Source organism: Scomber japonicus, chromosome 24, assembly GCF_027409825.1.
Source record: "Scomber japonicus isolate fScoJap1 chromosome 24, fScoJap1.pri, whole genome shotgun sequence".
NCBI lineage: Eukaryota > Metazoa > Chordata > Actinopteri > Scombriformes > Scombridae > Scomber > Scomber japonicus.
In genome coordinates, this window is record NC_070601.1 from 7348981 (window position 1) to 7370108 (window position 21128).

Genomic DNA, 21128 nt, shown 5'->3' on the forward strand with positions numbered 1-21128 from the left:
ACTTATTAAGAAGATTAGTCGATTCCACTAAATTCCTGCATAGTGATGTTTTACAGTGTAGATATAAATTTTCATTTAATCTGCAGGCAATAAATGAACTCAGTCCAGCTGTCCTGCATATATCTTATTTCTTTTACTTGTTGCAGATTTCTATTATGAACATTTTTTGACTGTATTCAGTATATTGTGTTCTTTCATTGCCTTTTAAGTTCTCACTGCAAAAATATATTCTCTTGTTGGACAATAAAGGTATGATTTGGGATGAATACATTAGGTGTATATACCGTATATGTTATTTCTTATGTGTTTTATTTATGTAATTCATATCAATTCAATCATCCAACCTCCACTGCAATAAAGCTGTCCTGCCCTTTGATTTTTACCAGTGTTCCCAGTGGACTACTACAAGATATCATCGCATTACCAAGAGCTGCTTGAGTAAACATGTGCCAATATGATATAAACCCAGAGTCAAGACAGAAAATAACTGTACTGTTCCTTTAAAGCCGCTCCACTGATAATTACGTCACACTCCTCTTGATTCAAACTGTGAGCATCATTTCATTCATGATCCAAATCCTGCTCTACCACAGCCAACCTCACACACACACACATACTGCTTCACAGCGTGCTCTTTCTCCAGCTGCAGCTCCACCCACATGAAAACCAGACTATTCACAACATATATTCTGTTAGTAGAGGCTCAACTCTGCAGCTATCTCATGAATTTTCAGCATTAGAAGTATTACTTCAACCCCTAAAAGTCAGCGCTGTGAACCTACTTGAAGGCAGTTACGTCGTCTAATTACTTGGCACGTTGTGAAAATCATTCAAATCATCACACACTCTGATACCGTGATGTGCTGCTGATTCAGACGGCGCGACAGTAACCCTATCACGGATCTGAATATAGATATTTCATCTTGGCTGGATGCTTCCTCTTTGATAGTCTTATGCATATTCATTAGCCGTGATATCCACCAGAAGGTTATTATCCATAAATGTCACTCTGTAATTAATTAATCCTGTCTGCTGGTTGCTCTCCCTGCCTCATTAATGAGCCAAGTCTAGCTGATTGTATTCATATTCATGTGTCCAAATATACAGCTCTATTTCGGTTTCAGATGCCAGAATATTTCACTTCATTAGCAGCAGGAATCGCCGGAGGGCCATTTGACAGGCAGGATCTGCATTTTGAGTTTCCTGTCAGCGGCGTGCAACGGATCACGTTTGTCTGTTTGGGTTGTTACGGTAATGAAGGAATGCATGGCTCTGGAGTCAAAAGTGAGGGGATGTCTTGGTCGATGAGGTGAGTTTACTCACATTCGAATGAGAATCACCTTCGACGGGTAATGCGGTCCAAGGAGACAATTATGGGGGTAATTTTGTGCTGTTTAGCAAATTGATTTTTAAAGCTACCCCAGAGGCACATCTATTACTGTTGGTTTGAGTTTTAATAAAAATCCAATATGAATTTGCACAAAGCTGAAAGGAGTAACTCAGGCACATTAGGCTAATAGAGAAGAATACCATAGCTCACCAATGGCTTGCAAATAGTTTGACATTTACCCTGCCGTGCACTCAATTATTGGGAGAGAATTTTATCCTTAGGCTCTGTTCAGTTATGCATGATGCTCTCTGCGAATTGTAATAATCTATATAGGCTTTAAGGGACACATGCTCTGCTGATACTGTATGTGGCCAAAGTGTGTGCTTAGCAGCGTGGCTTAGTGCTAAGAGAGATAGCATCATAATTGGAGGCTCACGTCGAAATCCCCTAACATCACCCGTGTGTAGAGTATTCTTGAGCAAAAACACTAAACCCTGTCTCGCACAGTGTCACTCCTGATGGGAACATCAGCGAAATGTATAAAACATGAATGTAAATTGAACAGCTAGAGCAGAGGGCTTCTATTGTGTGCCCAAGGCTTCTGATTTTAAAACACCCGCAGTTGGGTCTGCAGCGTTAAAGTACAATCCCTCTGCAGCTTGTGGAAGCCATTGAGTTAATTGGTTTGTTGTTTGAATATGATGGGGAAAGCTCAGCTACTGATATGAGACAGATCATGGAAATAAAAAAGATTGTGGGATATATGCTATATATATTTTTGAAAACTGATTACAGTGTCTCTCAGCATGTAAAAATTACTTAAGAAGCAATTTAGTGTTTGAAACTCCAACAAAGATCAGTTAAGTAGGACAAACATTGAAAGAGACTTATCATGCACATTTATAGGTCTCTATTCATATTACAATGCTCAACTTTGCATTTTTTACAGTTAAAAAAAACTCTTTAATTTTAACTGTGAGTTAGCCAAGCAGTTTGGTGGACAGAAAGCGGTGAGACTAACTAAGTAGCTTTGCTAATATACAACTGCATGGTGGTATCCATATTAAAAATACACCCTAAAAAGTTACGTGGGAGAAGACGGGGTGGATTTTTATCTTTCAACTTACCTGTGTATGGAGTCCTCTAGGTTGGTGTCTTCCTGCTCCTTGGCTTGGTATGATAAAGCAGAAAGATTTCCCATGAGTCCACTCTCTTGGCGCGCAAATGGGCATGACGTTTTGCGTATAACCTACTCACTTTCTTAAATTGTTGCTTGAGATGAAGACTATTGAGTTAGAATGAGTAATACTTCTAGTTCTTGGAAATGGATTATTTCTTAGAGTGTATCATAATAGAAGTGCTTTTTAGATTTTCTACGTGGAAATACATGCTATTAATTGTGAAATATTTGAGGAAAAAGCCATCATCACCTCTTAAACACCCATGAGGGAGGCACAGTTATGCCAGTTATGAGCCATATTGTATTTTACAGTATGATGAGTCATACCTGTTCACAGGGATGCAGCAGCTTGTGGATGATGGAGTCTCACATGCTGTCATGATAGGGTCAGCTGGCTTCTCCTATAAGACATCTTCACTATTAATCAGATCTAAACATGTAGGATTATCTGATAAACACACTGTCACCAAGCTTAAATCAAAGCTGTGTTTATTATACCTGACATTTTAGATACACATGGTTTTCACTACAGATTGACGTGCACTGGCTCATTAATCCTAAAAGCAATGAATTACAGAACCATGATTAGCTGACTTTAGCTGTCTTTAATCAAGCTTTGTGTTTAATTCACTTTCAAACAACTCTGAAAGGATTTTAGGAATTTAGAGCTGAGCAAATCTCACTGACTTTCAAATAAGTTCCAAACTAAGTTTCTGTTTTAAACGCACGCTGTTCCGTCTACGGGACAGGACGGATGTTAGGAGGTAGCCACAAGTTCTTCTGAATGTTTTAAACACCAACCCTTAAACATATATATATTCATGCCGTACATCGTTGGAAAGCTTAGATTGTCCTGATTCATTCAAGACCACTCACGACTTATATGGTTGCTCACAGCCGTAATAGTATTAGCGATTAGCTCGGCTAGCCCCTGAGCTAAGTAAGAAAAGCTATAATGCCTACATACCTTCAAAGTCTTCCCTTTATCCACAACGATCATCTTATGACTCAGCACTTTCTGTACAGCTCGCCAAATATCCATTCTTGTGAAATATGTAATCCGTTTCCATAAAACCGGAATACTTTCCTCAATATGTCCATGTATTTAGTCCAACACGTAACGTAATAACACAAATAACAAACCATATGCGGTCCGTGTACGTCATTTCCTGACCTGCACGTCCATCTCAGAGTACAAGTGACTAGATGTTTACGACCGTGAGCCTCTCCTGCTTCTGACGACACCACACACAAGCCAATCGGTGTTTAGGATTAGGCAGTACATGTCTCCAAACCCAATGAGGACATGTGACCGACAACAATGACGACATGGCTTTGATTGACAGCTGTTCCAGCCTATGGAAATATTCGGTGAAATGAAGTTGATAATCTTTTAGCCAATAGTCAGAGGTTTCCAACGGTGTATGACACTAAGCTATTATGTTTGGCTGTCCATAAACAAACTCCAAGTGTAACCAGCGTGCGCCCTGTGCGTAAAAGAGTTGAACCATATATCATTACGCACTCGGCATTTTGGTACACGGTTGGTTCTTCTTCGACTTAACATATGACTTATACCAAAATAAACAGATAGATAGATAGATAGATATGGCCAAACAAAAAAATATGGTTATATGTAACAATAATAATAATAATAATAATAATAATATGCAATAGCATATCGTTTAGGCTAACAGCATAAAAAACAGGGGTGTGTGTTAAGTGGTTAATATCAGGTTTCATATCCAGATGTAACAAAATTAATCGAACCAATGAAACATAACATTTTAATGAATTTACCAGTATGGAGCCTGTTTTGAAGTAACAATGGAACAGCATTTCAAGCAGCCAAGGTGATGTATTTCCTGTTGAAACAGGATGTTGTGATAGGGCAAAAAAGTAGATCCTACACTGAAGAAATGTAGGATTAATTGCTCGCTCTAAAATGCAGTTTTTCATATCTTTCATAGTGGATTTAGATAATATAGTCACACAGCTATTGTTCCGTGCTAGTATGTTTTTAAAGAAAAGCAATCACTGTAAAGCACTTTGTACAGCTATTATGTTTTGCATTTCTGGTCCATTTAAATGCTTGGTACTTGTGTGGTTATATTATTCACATTAATACCATGACCACATAGATAAAAGCCATATCTCAATATTTCCAGCACTGCGGTTTCTGCATCAGTAAAGTAATTACAACATTTCATTGTAAAATAATGCACCACGCATCACTAATTGATGATGTTTAAATGTGTACGATTATCCGAGTGTGAATTTTTCCCTTAAACTCAGCCGGCGGCAGGCCTTTGTCTACATACACTTAAATTTTAAGTTTAGGAAAGAGAGGAATCTCATAGATTGGTGGTATTATTAAAAGTGGTGAGAAAATATTCTCTGAGGGTCTGGTTGAATTGTTAATGAGACCTTTACTCTGCATGGTAGGAACCTTGATTTCCATACAACAGCAGCCACTTGAATTATTTGCGAAAAAAAACCCTCATAAAGCTATGACTGAATTTGGTTTGATCATATTTATCAGAGACTGCTTTTAACAGCAAAAGAAAAGCACTACATTGAATTATTTAGGCACTGCTTGTTAGTCAATTGATGACATTAAATCCATTGTAATTTGATTCTACTGAGAAAAGAAATTCATGCCAAGTGTCATACTGAATATTTTCTTTTCTGCAAGGAAGTGCTCTTTGATCCAACAGAAAAAGGTATTTCACAGCTCAGCTGTATATGCACAGACTCAATTATGTCTCCTGTAGCTCCGAGCTTGATAATGAAAGAGCCCTGACTCACTGAACAGAGAGATAAAGTGACCTAGCGTACGTGACTTCCTCAAGATTTCTGTCCTAATGTATTTATCTGTGTCTGCAATGCATATCTAAAGGCTCCTTTCTCACACAAGCTCAATACACCTTATGTGTTTCTCTGTTAAGTCATTGCATCACTTTGAAAGAGTTACAACCCAGTGTAATTTAGGCCTTATTCCCTTAGAAAATCCTCCCAGTGTGTCCTTGAACACTAAGCCCGTGGTGCGAACAGCCATAAAGCTCTCATTTGTCATCTGGATTGTGTCTCAGTTCCCTCCAGAGCTCGCTTGTTGGCACAAAAAAAAAAAAAAGAGAGACAGTAGGAAGACTTTTTTATTGCTTGATGTTTAGTGGTTTTTAATAAAGAAAATAGAAGTAGTGTGGCTTTATTTTATTCCACGACAATTTATGTTACCACTCCTGCTCCCTGTTGTCAGAGTGCAATGTTTTCTGTATGAGTTGCTCAGAAAGCCAATTTAGGAAGCCACAGCGGGTGACATGACCTCATCTTAAATTTATAGAACATACAGTAAGTCAGCAGGTTCTTGAGGACGTTAAGAAATTCTCTGCCCAGTTGCTCCACTTTGCACCAGTTAATAGGGTTATATTGAATTTGACAGATGTGAATATATTTAGGTGTAGCTCCAAAAGAACGAGGATGTGGGCTTGTAATGGCTTTTATAGATATGCTAAGTGATGCATCTTTGCTGAACTTACTGATAGAAAAGCTCATGATGGAAATACTGAGGGGAAATGTCTCTCAGTCACAGCTACAGTGCAGGAATCTGCTCAAACTCATTTTCTATGCGTCAAAACGTGGCACGCTTCCAAGCGCGTTCACCTTTTCAACTCTCCTTGCAAATCTTTAGTGAGCACCTCTGTTCTCAGCATCTACTTCAATATTTGCATGCATCCTTCATCGTGCTTCTTTACCTGCAAAGTGAAAGAGGGGCCAGTTGGCGATTCAATAAATGACTTGTCAAAATAATACTCATCTTCATCTCCAACATTTAAAACTAAATGTCACTTTACTCTCTACCATCAGTTGAGCTTTAACCAGATGAAGAAAAGCTTTTATGCTTGCTTTATAGAGGCAAAAGTCCTCCTGAGGATATGAAGTGCCCTCTGTTAAAAGTGACTTCTTTGGAATACACAGAAATAGATGACATGAGAGAGGCCACCATTTCATTATTATTCCCATACAATGAGCACATTTCTACACTCCAAAGCAAGGGTCACAAAAGGTGTAAAGCATTATTCTTACATGAGTAAAAGTAAATTCTTTACCCAGGAAATAGGGATTTCTAGCAGATTGTTACTATTGATTTTCATTATTTTTTCATGCAAAGTGTAGAAATCCTTTTCTTTCTGTGAGTGTCATCTCCAAACAAAGCAGATCTGCACATACAAAGCTACTAAGACTTTGCTAAAGCTCCCTTAAACTCAGACAAGTTCATGCTTTTTCTTTCAAGTGATGGAAAAGTCAACAAAGGAGATGCTATGATTTGAGAGAGTGTATATAAGGTCAGACTGACTTATTAAAGTGAAGAGTTTTGCAGAACAGTGGGGGGTGATGGGGAGGAGGGATCTCAGTCGCTTAAAGATACCCTGTGGAGTTTTGCTTTTTGTTAGCATGACTCATATTTCTTTGTAGACACACAGAAGCGTGTAGCGATGCATTTCACTTTTCTGCAGGCAATTTCGAGCATTCCACTGATAGTTAGTGGAAATAATGCAAGAAGAAACAAAGGAATGTGCCGGGAAAGGCAGAGGAGATTAACACTAGCAAACACTGATGTAAACAATGCAGGTTTAATCAGAGAGGAAATGCCTGAAGGAAACAATACATTTTGGTGAGTAACGTTGAATGTAAACAAATGTAGAATGGCTTATTCACACACACACACACACACACACACATACGCACAACCTCCACACCATTAAAGAAATCTTGCTTTGGTTGCATGCTCTGTGTCAAGGGAAATCGCAATCAGGTCGTAAAAAGTGCTACATCACTGCTGGGCGTGGTCACAAGTGCAACAGAGGTAAAACTTTCAAACAAGAGAATGTACTTTCTTCACCGTGACAGATTTATGGCATCACACACACACTCACACACACACACACACACACACACACACACACACACACACACACACCTACCTGCTGTTCCCCATCTCCTCTCCTGTCAAATCATAGGAGAGTCGGACCACTGCTGGGAGATTCTGAAATTAAGCAGATTAAGAAAGTGGAGGGTGGTACCTGCCAAAAAGCTCTCTGCTGGATTTGTCCATGATTCGCCCAAGTGGCAAAGCTCCACTTCCTTGGCAAACTTTCAGAAATAAGTTTGCGTGTCACTGTGGAATCCTGCGCGCGAGAGAGAACGCGTGCCTCGTGAGCGGAAGAGAGAGAGAGAAAAAAAAAAAAAAACCTTTAACAATGGTGGTGAGATTTCTTTCCCGAACTTCTCTCAAAGTTGGGATTAAGGTGCTGTCAGCGCACTGTATCATGGGAGTCTCTGCAAACAGAAAGATTAGAGGAGAAATATTACCTTAAGGCTTACTGCGCTATCTTTTCATGTGGCGCATGACTTCCCAGCGGCATTCATTGGACTAAAACACAGTGTTTGCCCATGTGTGTGTGTGTGTGTGTGTTTATGTGTGGCCCAACATTTGTGCTGTTTGTCTGACTTCATGTGTAGAATAAAACAAATTACCTTTAACAGACTGTCATGCTGCTGCGTGACAAATTTAAGGAGAGGGTGACTTCACTTATTTCTCTTCTCTTCATGTGATTCTTTAATTCAACCCCCCCCCCCCCTCTAACACCCCCAGAGCGGCCAATATCTCTCCTCCCTGCATCTCTTCATCCAAATGAGACTTGGTGTTTGATGTACAGGCTTCCTTTGAGCCCCTGTGGGAGATGAAGTTGAAGTTTGTTCCCCTTGTTAACAGAGGCCTTTGCATCCAGGATCCAACAGGCAACCCGCTGCTTCCCCTCCCTCCCTCACGTGGGAGGGAGACGTCTGAGAAACGTTATCTGCTGACTTCAAATGAGTGCTGAAGAGGGGGCAGCTTTGTTAAGGAACACTGTGGCTCCTCCGTGCTATTCAGAATTGTTTTAATTCCTCCTTTGAGCTGAGCTTCTCACTGTCTCCGTCTTTTTTTATCATTAAAGCACTTCTGTTTCAAGGAAGGGGGGACAGATTTAGATGCAACACAGTTACCATTTGAAACAGAGTTATGGAGGTTTAGGAATGACCTTGATGAAAATAGCACCGTGTCCTCCGGAAAAATGAGCTGCGCCAACTTCAACGGCGAAAAAATTAAAAGCTATTAAAATGGTGTCTTTGAGGAGTAGTCTGCTTTTATCTCATGATTGCTGCAGACTAAAGCATAGCATATTACAATGCAGAGGATTAGAATGAAATGTTCACCCAGTATCAGTATTATGACAGTATCTTCTTTCCCCTGTGATGGTCAGTGTAATATTACCTCACAGCAAAGCCCAGGAAGTAAAAAATTAAAGAAATTCATACCTTGCTTTCATTTCACATTGTGTTTAATGCTCCCACAATCTCACACACAAGATTTTATTTGTATTCTCGCACTGATTAAAAAGACTCTGGACCTGTTAGGGCACATTTCTCATATGAATGGATGTTTGTTGCTTAAAAAAGTGAAATAAATCTAGGTTTGAGTATCTTGTGCTGAGTATCTCATAAATGATTTTTGAGTGTGTATTAACAATGATCATTAATGAGTAATTAAGGCAATTACAAGCTACCTTATTCCTCATAGTTTTGCCAAAATTGGACAGATGGTATTGTTATGGCCTCTTTCTGTAGTAAAATTGAATAATCTGAAAAATATATACTTTTAGATTAGTAGTATGACATTTTGGGAGATACAATCTTGCCTTAGATTTAGATAAGACGATTGATACCACACTCACTATTGGGAGGCTTCCAAGAGAGTTGTTTTGAGTTTGAACTCCTGGCAAGAAAGCAATGGAGTATATTTAGCAATATGTGCACCCTAAACCATAATGCAAAAAATCTGGTGTTTTTAAATCAAATCTAAATATATATTTTTCACTGCCAGTTAGGATACAATATACTTTATTGTCCCTGTAGAGAAATTTGTCTTGGACTCAAAAGCCGCATGCATAAGTGTCTCAGCAGTTAGAGTAAACCACAGTCAGAGTTGACACTGCAGTTGGTGATAAAACCTCATTTCTAAAATTGAACATGTACTTTTGAATAAAAAAAAAGCACTCATGGCAAAATATCACCACCAAATGTTTTCCACTTCATAGCTCAACACTTGTTTGATGCTTTAGGAAACCCATTAGAGTCAGTGAAAAGGCACAAATAAAAATCATGAATGACAGCGTCTCACTCTCTTCTACCAGGACATGTTTATTTACAGCGGCAAATGACAGGAGTCACAAGTGTTCCACGGGTACGTACAGAGAGACATCAATAGTTCCCACCTCCTGCACAAAGCACACTCAGCGAGGACAGTCCAAGGGACGCAGGGAGCATGGACACATACTGTACACTGAGCTCAAACACACCTGTTTTACCCCCTACAAGAAAGGACTGTGGAGGAGACAGAGAGGAAAGGAGGACAAGAGGGACGAGGTAAAGAAAGGGGTGGGTTAAGGAGGGAGGTGGGGTTTAGACTCATATTCAAATACAAAAGAACATGTACAAATCGTATAGCCTCCAGGCACTGTGCTCCCATATTTACAGTCATTGTAACAGGCAGCGGAACCACTCCATGGCAGGACCATCCATTTGAGATATGCAGGTACATGGGCTCGCTGTGAGAAAACAAAGCCAGCGTGAGGAGATCTGGGATAAAAACCAATGGAGAGGCAGGGATAGTGGCGAGGAGGGTGGTGGTTGTGGCAGGGTGAGGGGAGGAGGAGGAGGAGGAGGAGGAATGGCAGGGCTCGCAGACACATGCGTGGAGTGCCGCAGCCTGGGGAATTAATCACTGCTGAGAACTACATAATCAGATTTTACCTATCAGAGCACACTCTGAAACTCAGTGTGAGAGCTCTCACTGACTCACTCCACGCTCAGAGAGACGCTCGCAGCACTTGGACATTCATACTTGGTGCATGGTCATCATAACCTAAATGACCTGCAGAGCCACATACTGCATTATGGAGCAGAGAAGTGTACTTAATGACACAGCTTAATATAAATATAAACAAATAAATAACAACAAAATAAAGATGTTGAGTTATTATCTCTTTAATTTAGGATATTATCTATAGTTGGGATGCTCTGTGAAAAATTAAAATGGGCACACACACACACACACTCACACTCACACTCACACTCACACACACACTACATACATGCAGATACATTCAACATCCATACATGCAACCTGATTCATGAAGACATACAACAAACTGTATACACCCACCCATGGATGTATGCATACACACACACAGACACACACAGACACACACAGACACACTCACACACACACACGTGATGATGCATTACCTGGTACTGAAACCAGATTTCTGCAGTCTGTCACTGCACTTTGTACTCAAGAGTAACAGCATCAACCTGACATCTAGTTGTACTAGGTAGTGTTTCTGTCCAGTGTCACTGTCTACAACCCACAACCCTAAGACTACATTTCCCAGAATTCCACAGCACCACAATAAAATGAAATCATCAACACATTCTGGGCCAAAAAAACAAAAACAAATTTGAATTTGATGGTCCCTACTGCTGCGGTGGCGGCGGCATTGGGCCACAAGGGCTGAGGGAAACAAAAAAAAAAAGACAGAAGGCACATTAATGCCATAAATACTGCCTTCATTGAAATGCTGTGAAATAGCTTTAGGGCACTGACTTTCTTAAGGGAAAGCAAATGGCTTAAAAAAAGCATTATTACATCATCACTGAACTTTGGACCAAAACACAACAAAAGGAAAAAAAAATTATATGAATAGGAAAAAAAAAAGCCAAGCCTGTTGCATTTTAAAAAACGACACATCCCTCCAGGTATATTTACATAAAAGCTTTGTAAAATATTCTTTTTTTTTCTTCACCTATGTACAACACATGACAACATCAGAGAGAAAAGCGATCAGACCAAGAAATAAAAGGTTTTTTTAGAAGAAAAAAAAATGCATCTGAGGCAGATCTGAGACAGGGATGAATAAAGAGGTTTATCATTCATTACAAACAGAAATTACACACTCATGTTGTCAGCATGTCACCAGTTTGTTCCCATGCTTTGAGCACAAACAGGCTTGTGGTGCAGTTAACCTCAGGCAAAGACATAATGTATGTTGTATGCAGTTTGAACAAGGATGAAAAAAAACATACTGATGATGCACACGTTGTTAAAGAGCAATATTCAGAGTCAATATAACAGGCTTTTGTAATAATGACATCAAAGCACATGTGGGGTATGCTATTATATTGTATAATTCAAAGACGGCACATTATTCTCTCTCTTTTTCTATTATTTTTTCATTTTCCTGCAACAAAAAGTGAGATCCAGCAGCCGTTCAGAGTCCAAATTCATCTTCATAATTCATGATTAGTTCCTGTTTCGTATAATTTTTCACCCTACTGAGAAGAAATTCCCCTCGCAAGAGCCTGTTGTCATGATTTCCAGATGTAATAAAAGCCTTGAATCTCATTAAAAGTGGTTAAGCTTTTGTTGCTGAAGCCAGCTAGCTTGAAACACAGTGCTCAAGTATTAGCCTCTCATTAGCCATTCACCTAGCTCGGCTATTAAAGGCATACAAAGGTTGCTGCAGTGTAAGACTCAGGCATGGAACGAGGAGATTGGGTTTGAATCATTGTGATCTCCCGCAGTGAGGGTTGGCTCATGCGTTCGCTTGAACGGAAGAATAGTAAAAGAAAAAGGAAAGAAAAGCAAGAGCATTAGCATTAGCATTGTGAGCTAAGGGGCAAACTTGCATACAAGCTTTGCCTGTGTTTCTGACTGTGTTGCCGGGGGGGACGTAGTAGAGGTGGGATGAAGATGTGATTTATAACCATTACCTGCATGAAAGTCTCATGTGGAAAAGAAAGGGATGACACAAAATGACAAAAGCATCATCAGAAAAAAATTAAAAGCCAAAAAAAAAAAAAAAATTACAATCATTGATCAACAAGAGCCTTCCACTGATGCCATGTTTTTAAGAACATGATACATTTATCACTCAGGGTGTCTAAAAGGTTGACCCTTACTTCCTTTGTATTTTCTCTCTATTATTTGTATTTACACATGCCTTTCACTGGGGCATTGATATAAACAGATATGGTATTTTACTCCACTTTTTTCCAGTGTTGTAATTTTCTCTGGGTTTTGGTCTCGTGATCCGAATGTTCTTTTGGTGGCGAGGGGACCGACCCTTTACGCTTTGCTGTCGTCGGGCTTTGTGTGGATGCTGTTGTCACTGTGCACTTTGATTTCAATCGTATCCGGCTTGAGAGACTCTTTGCCATTTTCTTCCTTCAGTGGTAGCTTCCTGTGGTAGAAGAAGAAGCAGAAAGCAGACAGCATATACGAGTGTATACTTCACTTCAGTATGGTGATAACAAAAACTTCAAGCACACTTACAAATAACGTGAACAAGCACAGACTTCACAGTGACTACCTGGAGGGTGTTTTTGTATAAATCAGACACATACTGTACAGTAAATGCTAGATAGATTAAGACTGAATTACTGCCATAAGAGTGTGTGGGCTTAATGGTTTTCTCCACAAAATATGTGCTTTCCTGCTTTAGAGCCCACCAGTAATCACAGTAATCACCTTTTAGACCTTTTGGTGCATGAATGAGTTGCCCCCATTGGGATTAATAAAGCTCAATTTAAATGGAGTTAAAAGGCAGCAGGGATATTAAATATAATAGTGTCTACAGGGCAAAAGAAAGGCATTATTCACATTAATGGCTTGTGTGGTTGGTCAAACAGAGGACACTTGACCTAAAATGGACATGGGTTTGTTTGATTATGTTATGCTTCTTTCAAGTGCTTGGATATTTTATGGTAGAGGAAGATGAAATGATCATTGTCACAACCAAACTTGACTTGGCAAGCCCTTTGTTGGATTTGCTCCAGATATTCATTAGGGATAAATGGCACTCAGGTCCACTTTTCTAACAGTGTAACAACTACATAATATTCATATGAATGGTAATAAGAGCATTGAGACGCAGAGTCAATCAGATCTGAAGACGATCCTGTGCTCTACGGATTACTGTACTTTTATTTACTAAGGATTTGCAACAGCTAATATATTAAATGTGCTTAAATTATGCTTTTTATATCAGCATAGTGAAGAAATGTTTTTGATAAACGTAAAGTAAACATTTTTTTAAATAATCGGCTTTGTAAATGTTTTATATTCAACACATCCGTTAGGTTCCAGCGATACAAACAGTGGCTTTTAGTAGAATTACGTGAATGTAAACATGATTGTTCACAACAAAACTCCATGGTGCCTTCAGATGATATAAAAGGCGCTGCAGACTTGAGGCAGACAGAGACAGTATGTATTTACTTTAATATCTATCTGTCTTTTCTTAGAGAGGACATTACATGCACATTTATTCAGGAAGCTTATCAACCAAAACAAACAATAGTAGTCCGATTTTGCTTCTTTTCCCTTTTCTTTACTAGAAATATAACCTTCTCAAATATTTGGTATTAGGTATTTAGAGATAACTTTCCAAATTAGGTGTTCAGAGCAGGCTGAAGTCAACATTTTTACATACGTTCACATCATGTTTTGGAACTTTGATTATGTTTATGACTTTGTTTCACAGACCTCTGTCATGTGTACAGTATATAAAATAGACATAATGACAAAAAAAGTGGTATGTGCCCTTCAAGCAACGTGCTTTTGCAGCCCAAACCTAACAACACACATGAAGCATTTTGTACACCTTACAATCCATCCACCTCAGTATGACTTATGTGTGGTGTAGTAACATGACTCATTTTGGACTAAACATATTGTCATTGAATATAATCCAAGCTGCAGATGTATAAACGGAATGTATCATTATCATTGGAAGTGAGCTGGACTTGGATTAAACAGATCTTATCTATGCATTTTAAACAGCACATTTTATATAACTTAACAGTTTCCTAATATATTACAGCATTTAAAGCATTATCCTCCACCCTGCCTGTCCTGGTTGCACATTGTCCTACCTTTCTTCAGTCTACACTCATAGTGCTCTCATTTTTCTGCCTGTGTCAGCCTGAATAACATCACTTCAGAGCTGCCTAATATCCCATTTTCTTTTGATTTGATTCATTTGGAGGAGAAAAAAAAAGAGGGAGAAATAAAATATACATGCATGTGTTATTAGGCATGAGACATTGGATTGGCTGGCTGCCTCTTCTCAGCTCCTCAGTTCATCTCATCTACTTCGTGTCTTGTTTCGAGTAATTCAGCAGCAGGACATCATAGCTTTATCTTTATGATAATGTGGCCATGAGATGAAAATCTAACCAGTGTGTGTTTCCAGTAATATGATGTATGAGGGCTTTTATCTGTATTCGGCACACTAAACTACTTTATCCTACTGCAGTTAATACAGCGACTGAGAAAAATAACAGAATCAAATAATTAAGTGACATAATATAATTTAAATGGTGACAATTTATAATATTTGTCAGGCTTTGCTATGAGGTACGTGTTTTGTTTTAATGGCCAACATTAATATTTCTGATTTTACTAAACTCATACTGCATTTGGACATTTAAAATAGACCATAATTAGGCAATAAAAAGCTATTTAAATCTCCCATCTATTACAAGTGATTTACTGGTGTTTTTCATGTTATATCTTCATCTTTGCACACATTGAACAGCTGTTTTATTTGCTGTAACCACCAAAATACAAAAGTCCAACCAAAAAAAACACTTATTGAGAAACTAATATGAACCATGCACGGAGCAATGTGAAATGAACAGTTCATCTTTTTGTCGTTCCATTTTGTAAATAAAGCAATTTGTGCCTCAGCAGCAGTTTGCTCTGACGGCTGAGCAGCAACACAAAAAAAAACATGGATAACAATAAACACCCGAATGTACAAAATATGAGGAGATTATTGAGTTGTAGCCTCCTTTTTTTTTGCACATCAAAGCTTCTAAACCGCTTTCTTCTACAGTGCATCTTTTGGGATTGGTGTAAATTTAATGAGGAGAATCAATGATGTACTGCAGCTTTTGCCTAGATTCACCTCATCAGTGTACTTGTGTCGCTCATGTTTTGTTCATCGGGTGTCTACTTTTAAATTACTATCTAGAGATTAAAAAGAAGGGATTGGGTCAGAAGCAGAGAAAGCAGATGTGGACTTGATCCTGCTCAGTGTGCTTTAAGATGATCAGTATCAGTCTACCAGCAGGCTAGTATTAACACACTTTGGCTGAGGGCTACTCATTTCCTGAGTTCACTAGGTTGAGCTGGTTCTTACTTTGCTGTCTTTCCAGCTCCTGTTAATCATTCAAGACATGTTTGTCACCTTGCCTCAGACACATAAACCATTCATCCATGCTTTTGACTCAAGGTTCTGCTCTCTATCACCTCTCTTAGCAATCAAATGTGAAATTATTTTCATTTTCAAGGTGCTCTGGCTAAGAATGGGCTCCAAATATCTAGGAAAGAAAAATGTCTAATCTAATCTCATTAAACTCTCAGAAAGAAGGCGAACAAGACTATTTCCCAAAATGTTAAGGGTTTGACCGGAACAGTTTAATTTCAATTATATTAACCTTTAATTAAATATTGAACATTAATCGGTCAGCCATCACTGATAGAGAGTGTTCATTTAATTCAGTAATTATATCTAAATTATTTCTTTATTTAAAGGCCCATTTTGTGTCACACCTGGTGAGTCAGTTGTAAGTTTTTCTATCCAATGATGGCCTAAATGCTGTTCCACTATATCTAATTAGATTTTGCCCAATTTCTTCAAGTATATTGTCAATTCTAAAAGACTCTGTACATCAACATAAAATCAGCGTCAAATAGCCGCACTAAAGTTTTTTTTTCTCTGCGAGCTAGATCATGAATGTAAAGCAGCAGCCCTGCATGACACTGTACCTAATAAGCCTAAATATTGCTATCAGCCAGAGGGGGTTCCCCTTTGGTTGATTGGTGGACGTTAAAGTTCCTGCACAGCGGAGCCAATTTCATGTCCCATTAGCTTCATGCAAACCCAGATTGGATTTATATTCAGATGGGGAGTTTTTCTCAACATATGGGAATGTGTCATAGCTAGCTGCTTCCTTTTTCATGGGTGCAAGCTCCATATTGAGGGAGGGAAATTCAGTTGGATATTAAAAAGATGATACATATAGGACTTAGTTTCAGTAATGTTGAGATTATTCTTTTCTCTTTAGCTCACTTTATAAATACATAACCTCCACACTCAGCCATTTAAATCACACAAATCTCCAACTGTCTATATGTAGGGGACTTATTAATTAGCTCTGTAATGATTTCTGATTTCTGAGCTCTCCACTTTCACTATGGGCATACTACTCACACAGTAAAGTGTACAAAAAACTATTTTTGTCCAGTAAATATCAGTCTAGTGAGGACACTTTGTCCCCCTGCTGTCCTTTCACTGCTTGGGGAGCTGTGCTGCTGACAGAGCAGCTGGTACTGTGAGGACTTTAGGCCAGGTTATGCTCAAAACAATCTAGTTTATGTGACATGTCCAAACATGCCTGAAGGCCAAAGTGTTTATTGCTGCTCTGAGCATCATAGAAACAGGCGAAAGGTGACATGGGGAATAATATGGGGACAAGGCAAAGTCATTTTGTACAGGCAAAAAGTGTCAGAAAGGTTGAAGCATACTGACACATTTAGTTTCCATTATGAAGGTCAAGCTGATTAAAATTGTAAGTGGATCGAACCAGTTCCGCAGGGCTTCCATGTGGCTGATGTCCATCCATGTGTATCAATTTGGCTATAGATGCTACAAATGTTGCTAAATTGTCCAAACCATTATTTTTGTTTAGCGATTTCAAATGATTTTTTTATTTTAACTATTCATAATATCACCAATTTCATCTCTGCAGAGTTGTTTTGGTTGTGAGTAAAGTGTAAAGTGGATTATTATGATAAAGAGCAAAAGAGTGGATGGTACAGTATAGACTAGAGGATACTTGACTTGATTATCTGGCAACCCCCAACTTCAAGCTTTATTATGTATTTTTTACTAGCTCCAGCCTGATAGTAGCAATAGTACATATAGTTAAAATGTAAAGTCACAGAATTGAAAACTCATTAGGTGTTGTTAGTAGATTAGCAGTAGTTTCTCAGATGTCATTTAATTAAATATATTTATGACTGTAAGTGAAAATGCCTTCCAATTTCAATTAAGAAATCAGAAAAAAGTAAAATATCAGTTTAAAATCAGAGAAAAAAAACATAATGCAAGTCCAGTTTCAGGCACATATTCAATAAAGTTAACTATTTGTAGACTCTTTATATGTGTTTTTAATAATATCATGTTATAATTAGGTTTGTTTTTCAGGTCAATGTCAAAGAAAAATGAAATGTATGTTTTCTCTGTGTTCTGTCATTTCTTTCTCTTCCAATGTTTCACCTGAACAAGACTCCTACATACGCCACCACTTACTGTATTTTCTATGTATTTACACACCACACACTCCTTCAGATATCATGTTTAAAATAATGTGTGGGCCACAAAGCAAACAGATGCTTGTGTTTGATGTCCATTCATAATCTCTAAGCTTCTGAATGACACAACAGCACAGCAGAGGCGTCTTGTTCTTTTCCTTTGCTGACATTAATTAAGCACGAGGTCATCTATGGCAGACCATACAGGCTGACTGGAATCCCTGCTTTTCATGGTGATGAATGAGGTAACCCAAGGTCTAAATCATGCTATATCCTCTGGGTGTTTGTTTACTGTTTTCTAAAGCTTTACATTACATTTTTATTTTTCTGAAGGCATTCTTTATCTAAGCTGATATCCAGGATTTTATAGTGAGCATAAAAGTCTAACACAAGGACACTCTGACATCGCACAAGGCTGCTGACGGAAACTGGCTGTTCGCATAGGTATCAAAGACCTTGTTACTTGACATGTTAAAGAGAAATCAGCGTGTTTGCATGATTGTGTGTGGGAATAACAGATGTAATGTAGGGTAACTCTTCCAATCCCTCCCTCCCATCCTCTAAGGCCAAGCAGATGTAAGGTTTTTTTTCCTTCTCATTTACAAAGTCAGAATACTCCCACACTGCTGCACATTTAATTAAAGATGCAGTGTGGGACATTTGTCTCCCCCTTCTGGAAGTGAGAGTAACTACAAAAACATTGTGTCGACTTACCATTTCTACTCTTCGTAAGACAATGTCAAAGGGGGGATGAATGCATTTACTTACATAAGCAAATGAAACAAAGCACAACATTTTAAGGCAGTAATTAAATTAAGGCATCTAATCATGGATGAGTGACCAAAGGGGTTACCATCCATTAATATTAAACTACCCCTTTTCTTTCAATTCATTATACATTTAAATACAAAAAAGGTGTCATTACACAAATCAATTAAAGATTAATCAGGATAACACCTTGTAGCAGGATGAGATTTTCTTCAAGCTTTGACTGTGAAGATTGTAAAAAGGTGAGATTGTAGTAATCATTTTCTTTGCTGATTCATGACAATTTGCAACACTTTGTTCTGTTTTCTCTGACACTAATGGGGTGAAACCAGTTTATAAAAGCAATCAGATGAATTCTGGAGGGTGCTGTGGAGAAAGGCAACAGTTTTTTATTGGCTTTTACAATGTCTGTGTGATCTCACAGTGCTTAGAATTTGACAGAAAACTAAATGATAAGATAACATTGGAGCTTAAAGTATGGTTTTTTGTTCAGTAGTCAACACTCTAATCCTGCATTTTGTTATATGTCCTGCTGTGAGTCATAAGAGTATGAAGACACATAAAAATATGGTCTCCCTCGAGTCAAATTAGTCATTTTCTTCAAACTTCTGAAGTTTGACTCCACAGCAAACTGTTCACTGATGTCAGCCCCAACCCTAGTATCACCTCAACATATACATTATTATTGCACTTGTAGTCATACCGTATTTGAATTCTGATAAGTTCAGTAGTTTCAGTTCATTCAGCAGTTTAAAAAAACATAGTTTGAGGTTCATCTTTGGGTGAGAATAAAGAAAATATTCATGAAAAAGGATTAAAAATGTATTTGCAGCAAACATTTCCACTAACACACTTTTTTCATCTGAGTGTCAGTGCTGAGCTATTCTAATAACAGCAAATTAAGATCTGTGTTTGCAAGAGACTCTACTTCTGTGTGAGGGTCAGACAGATGTAGAAATCTATTCCTGGATCACTGCTTTACAGTTAAACAGCAGAGATAGAGTAAGATATTCTCTGTCTCTACTGCTTGCACACAGAGGACCACAGCTATGTTAACCTGCCCAGAATAATGGTACTCAAGTCTCTCTCTTGACTTTAACACTCAAAAAATATAAGCAAGGATTGACTATTGAAGTCAACTGGGTCAGTGTGAACACGGCCAATTCTTTCAAGTTTCCTTAAGGCGACCGTGAAGCTAAACATGGTTCAACTGATCTCGGCACAATTCTACAGATTCATAACACTCAGATTCACCATCGTCCACTAGTCCATCTCTTACTTCCAGCTAAATCTGCACCGCTGAGAGGGCACTTGGCTGCTGGCTGCTCCCTGCTAGGCTTCGGCATCAACTGAGGTGAGAAAAGATAAAGTGAAGACTGTGTATGACCTCATCGACCCACAAACCTGTGTGTCTTAGAAATTTCTAGAGCACCTTCACATTTCTTTCCAAGTACTCTCTTGATCCTTAACCAGCCCACACACACAAAAAATATCTCTCAGCTCTCATTTTACACAGTGTCTGGTTTGTCTTCCTCATTTAAAGTTCACCTTGTGATCATTTATCACTGTATACTCGTATTGATATCATTATTAGTGCATAATGGATGCTGACTCAGCATTCACACTATTGTTTTTCTAAGCTGTATTCTTCTTCTTCTGTTTTTTTGCTTGACTACAACTCCTTCATACTTTCAGTTAGAGAAACCATTCAAACACACAATGACACACACTTTCTGTCTACTTCTAATTTTAAAGGACTATTCCACCCAAAACTACTTTCTGCATTTTTAGCAACACTTTTCAGCTCTCAGCTTCTTAGGCTGATGCTTTTTTTGTTGCAAAGTGGTAAACAATTAAGTTCATCTGTCTGATATCGTACATACAACACAAATAATTCCTTCTTTCAGCCTTTTCAGCTAATTTGTGTCAAGTTCCAGCTTTTACAGTTTTACAGTTTAGCTTTCAGCTTTTCTTGGAATGCATTTCTCATTTTCTTTAGGTAATGCAGTTCAGCTTCCAGTTAGGTAAGTTTTATATTCTTCAGCTTCCAAGATTTTTATCAGTGCAGTCAACACATTTGAGTTTTATGATTTTTCAGTCAATTTGTTTCATATTGCTGTATTTTCAGGAGTGCTTTGAGAGTCAGTTCAGCTTTCAGCATTCACATGCATTTACTGCAGGAAATGTATTTTATAGGTCAGTCTCAGTAACACTAACTATTGACTTCTTGCAAACTCAGAAGGAGTCTCTCAGTTTTGTATTATCTCAGACGTTATCTCATTATAGTCACTTCAGCTCAGTGGTGTGACTCATTGTTCGGCAGACCACTACATAACTACTTCTCTCCACAATAGCTCAAAGAAGAA

The 21128-nt window shown here is 38.4% G+C and overlaps 1 protein-coding gene across 1 annotated transcript in view; it reads right to left on the minus strand.

The window, feature by feature from the left end:
- Positions 1-12738: 12738 nt before the first annotated feature.
- The window catches only part of LOC128354022 (neural cell adhesion molecule 2-like), a 266523-nt gene continuing 258133 nt past the window's right edge, over positions 12739-21128 (minus strand). Inside the window, exon 18 of the mRNA XM_053314269.1 lies at positions 12739-12853. Coding sequence (XP_053170244.1) covers positions 12739-12853 — 115 coding nt within the window. The remainder of the gene's footprint in view (positions 12854-21128) is intronic.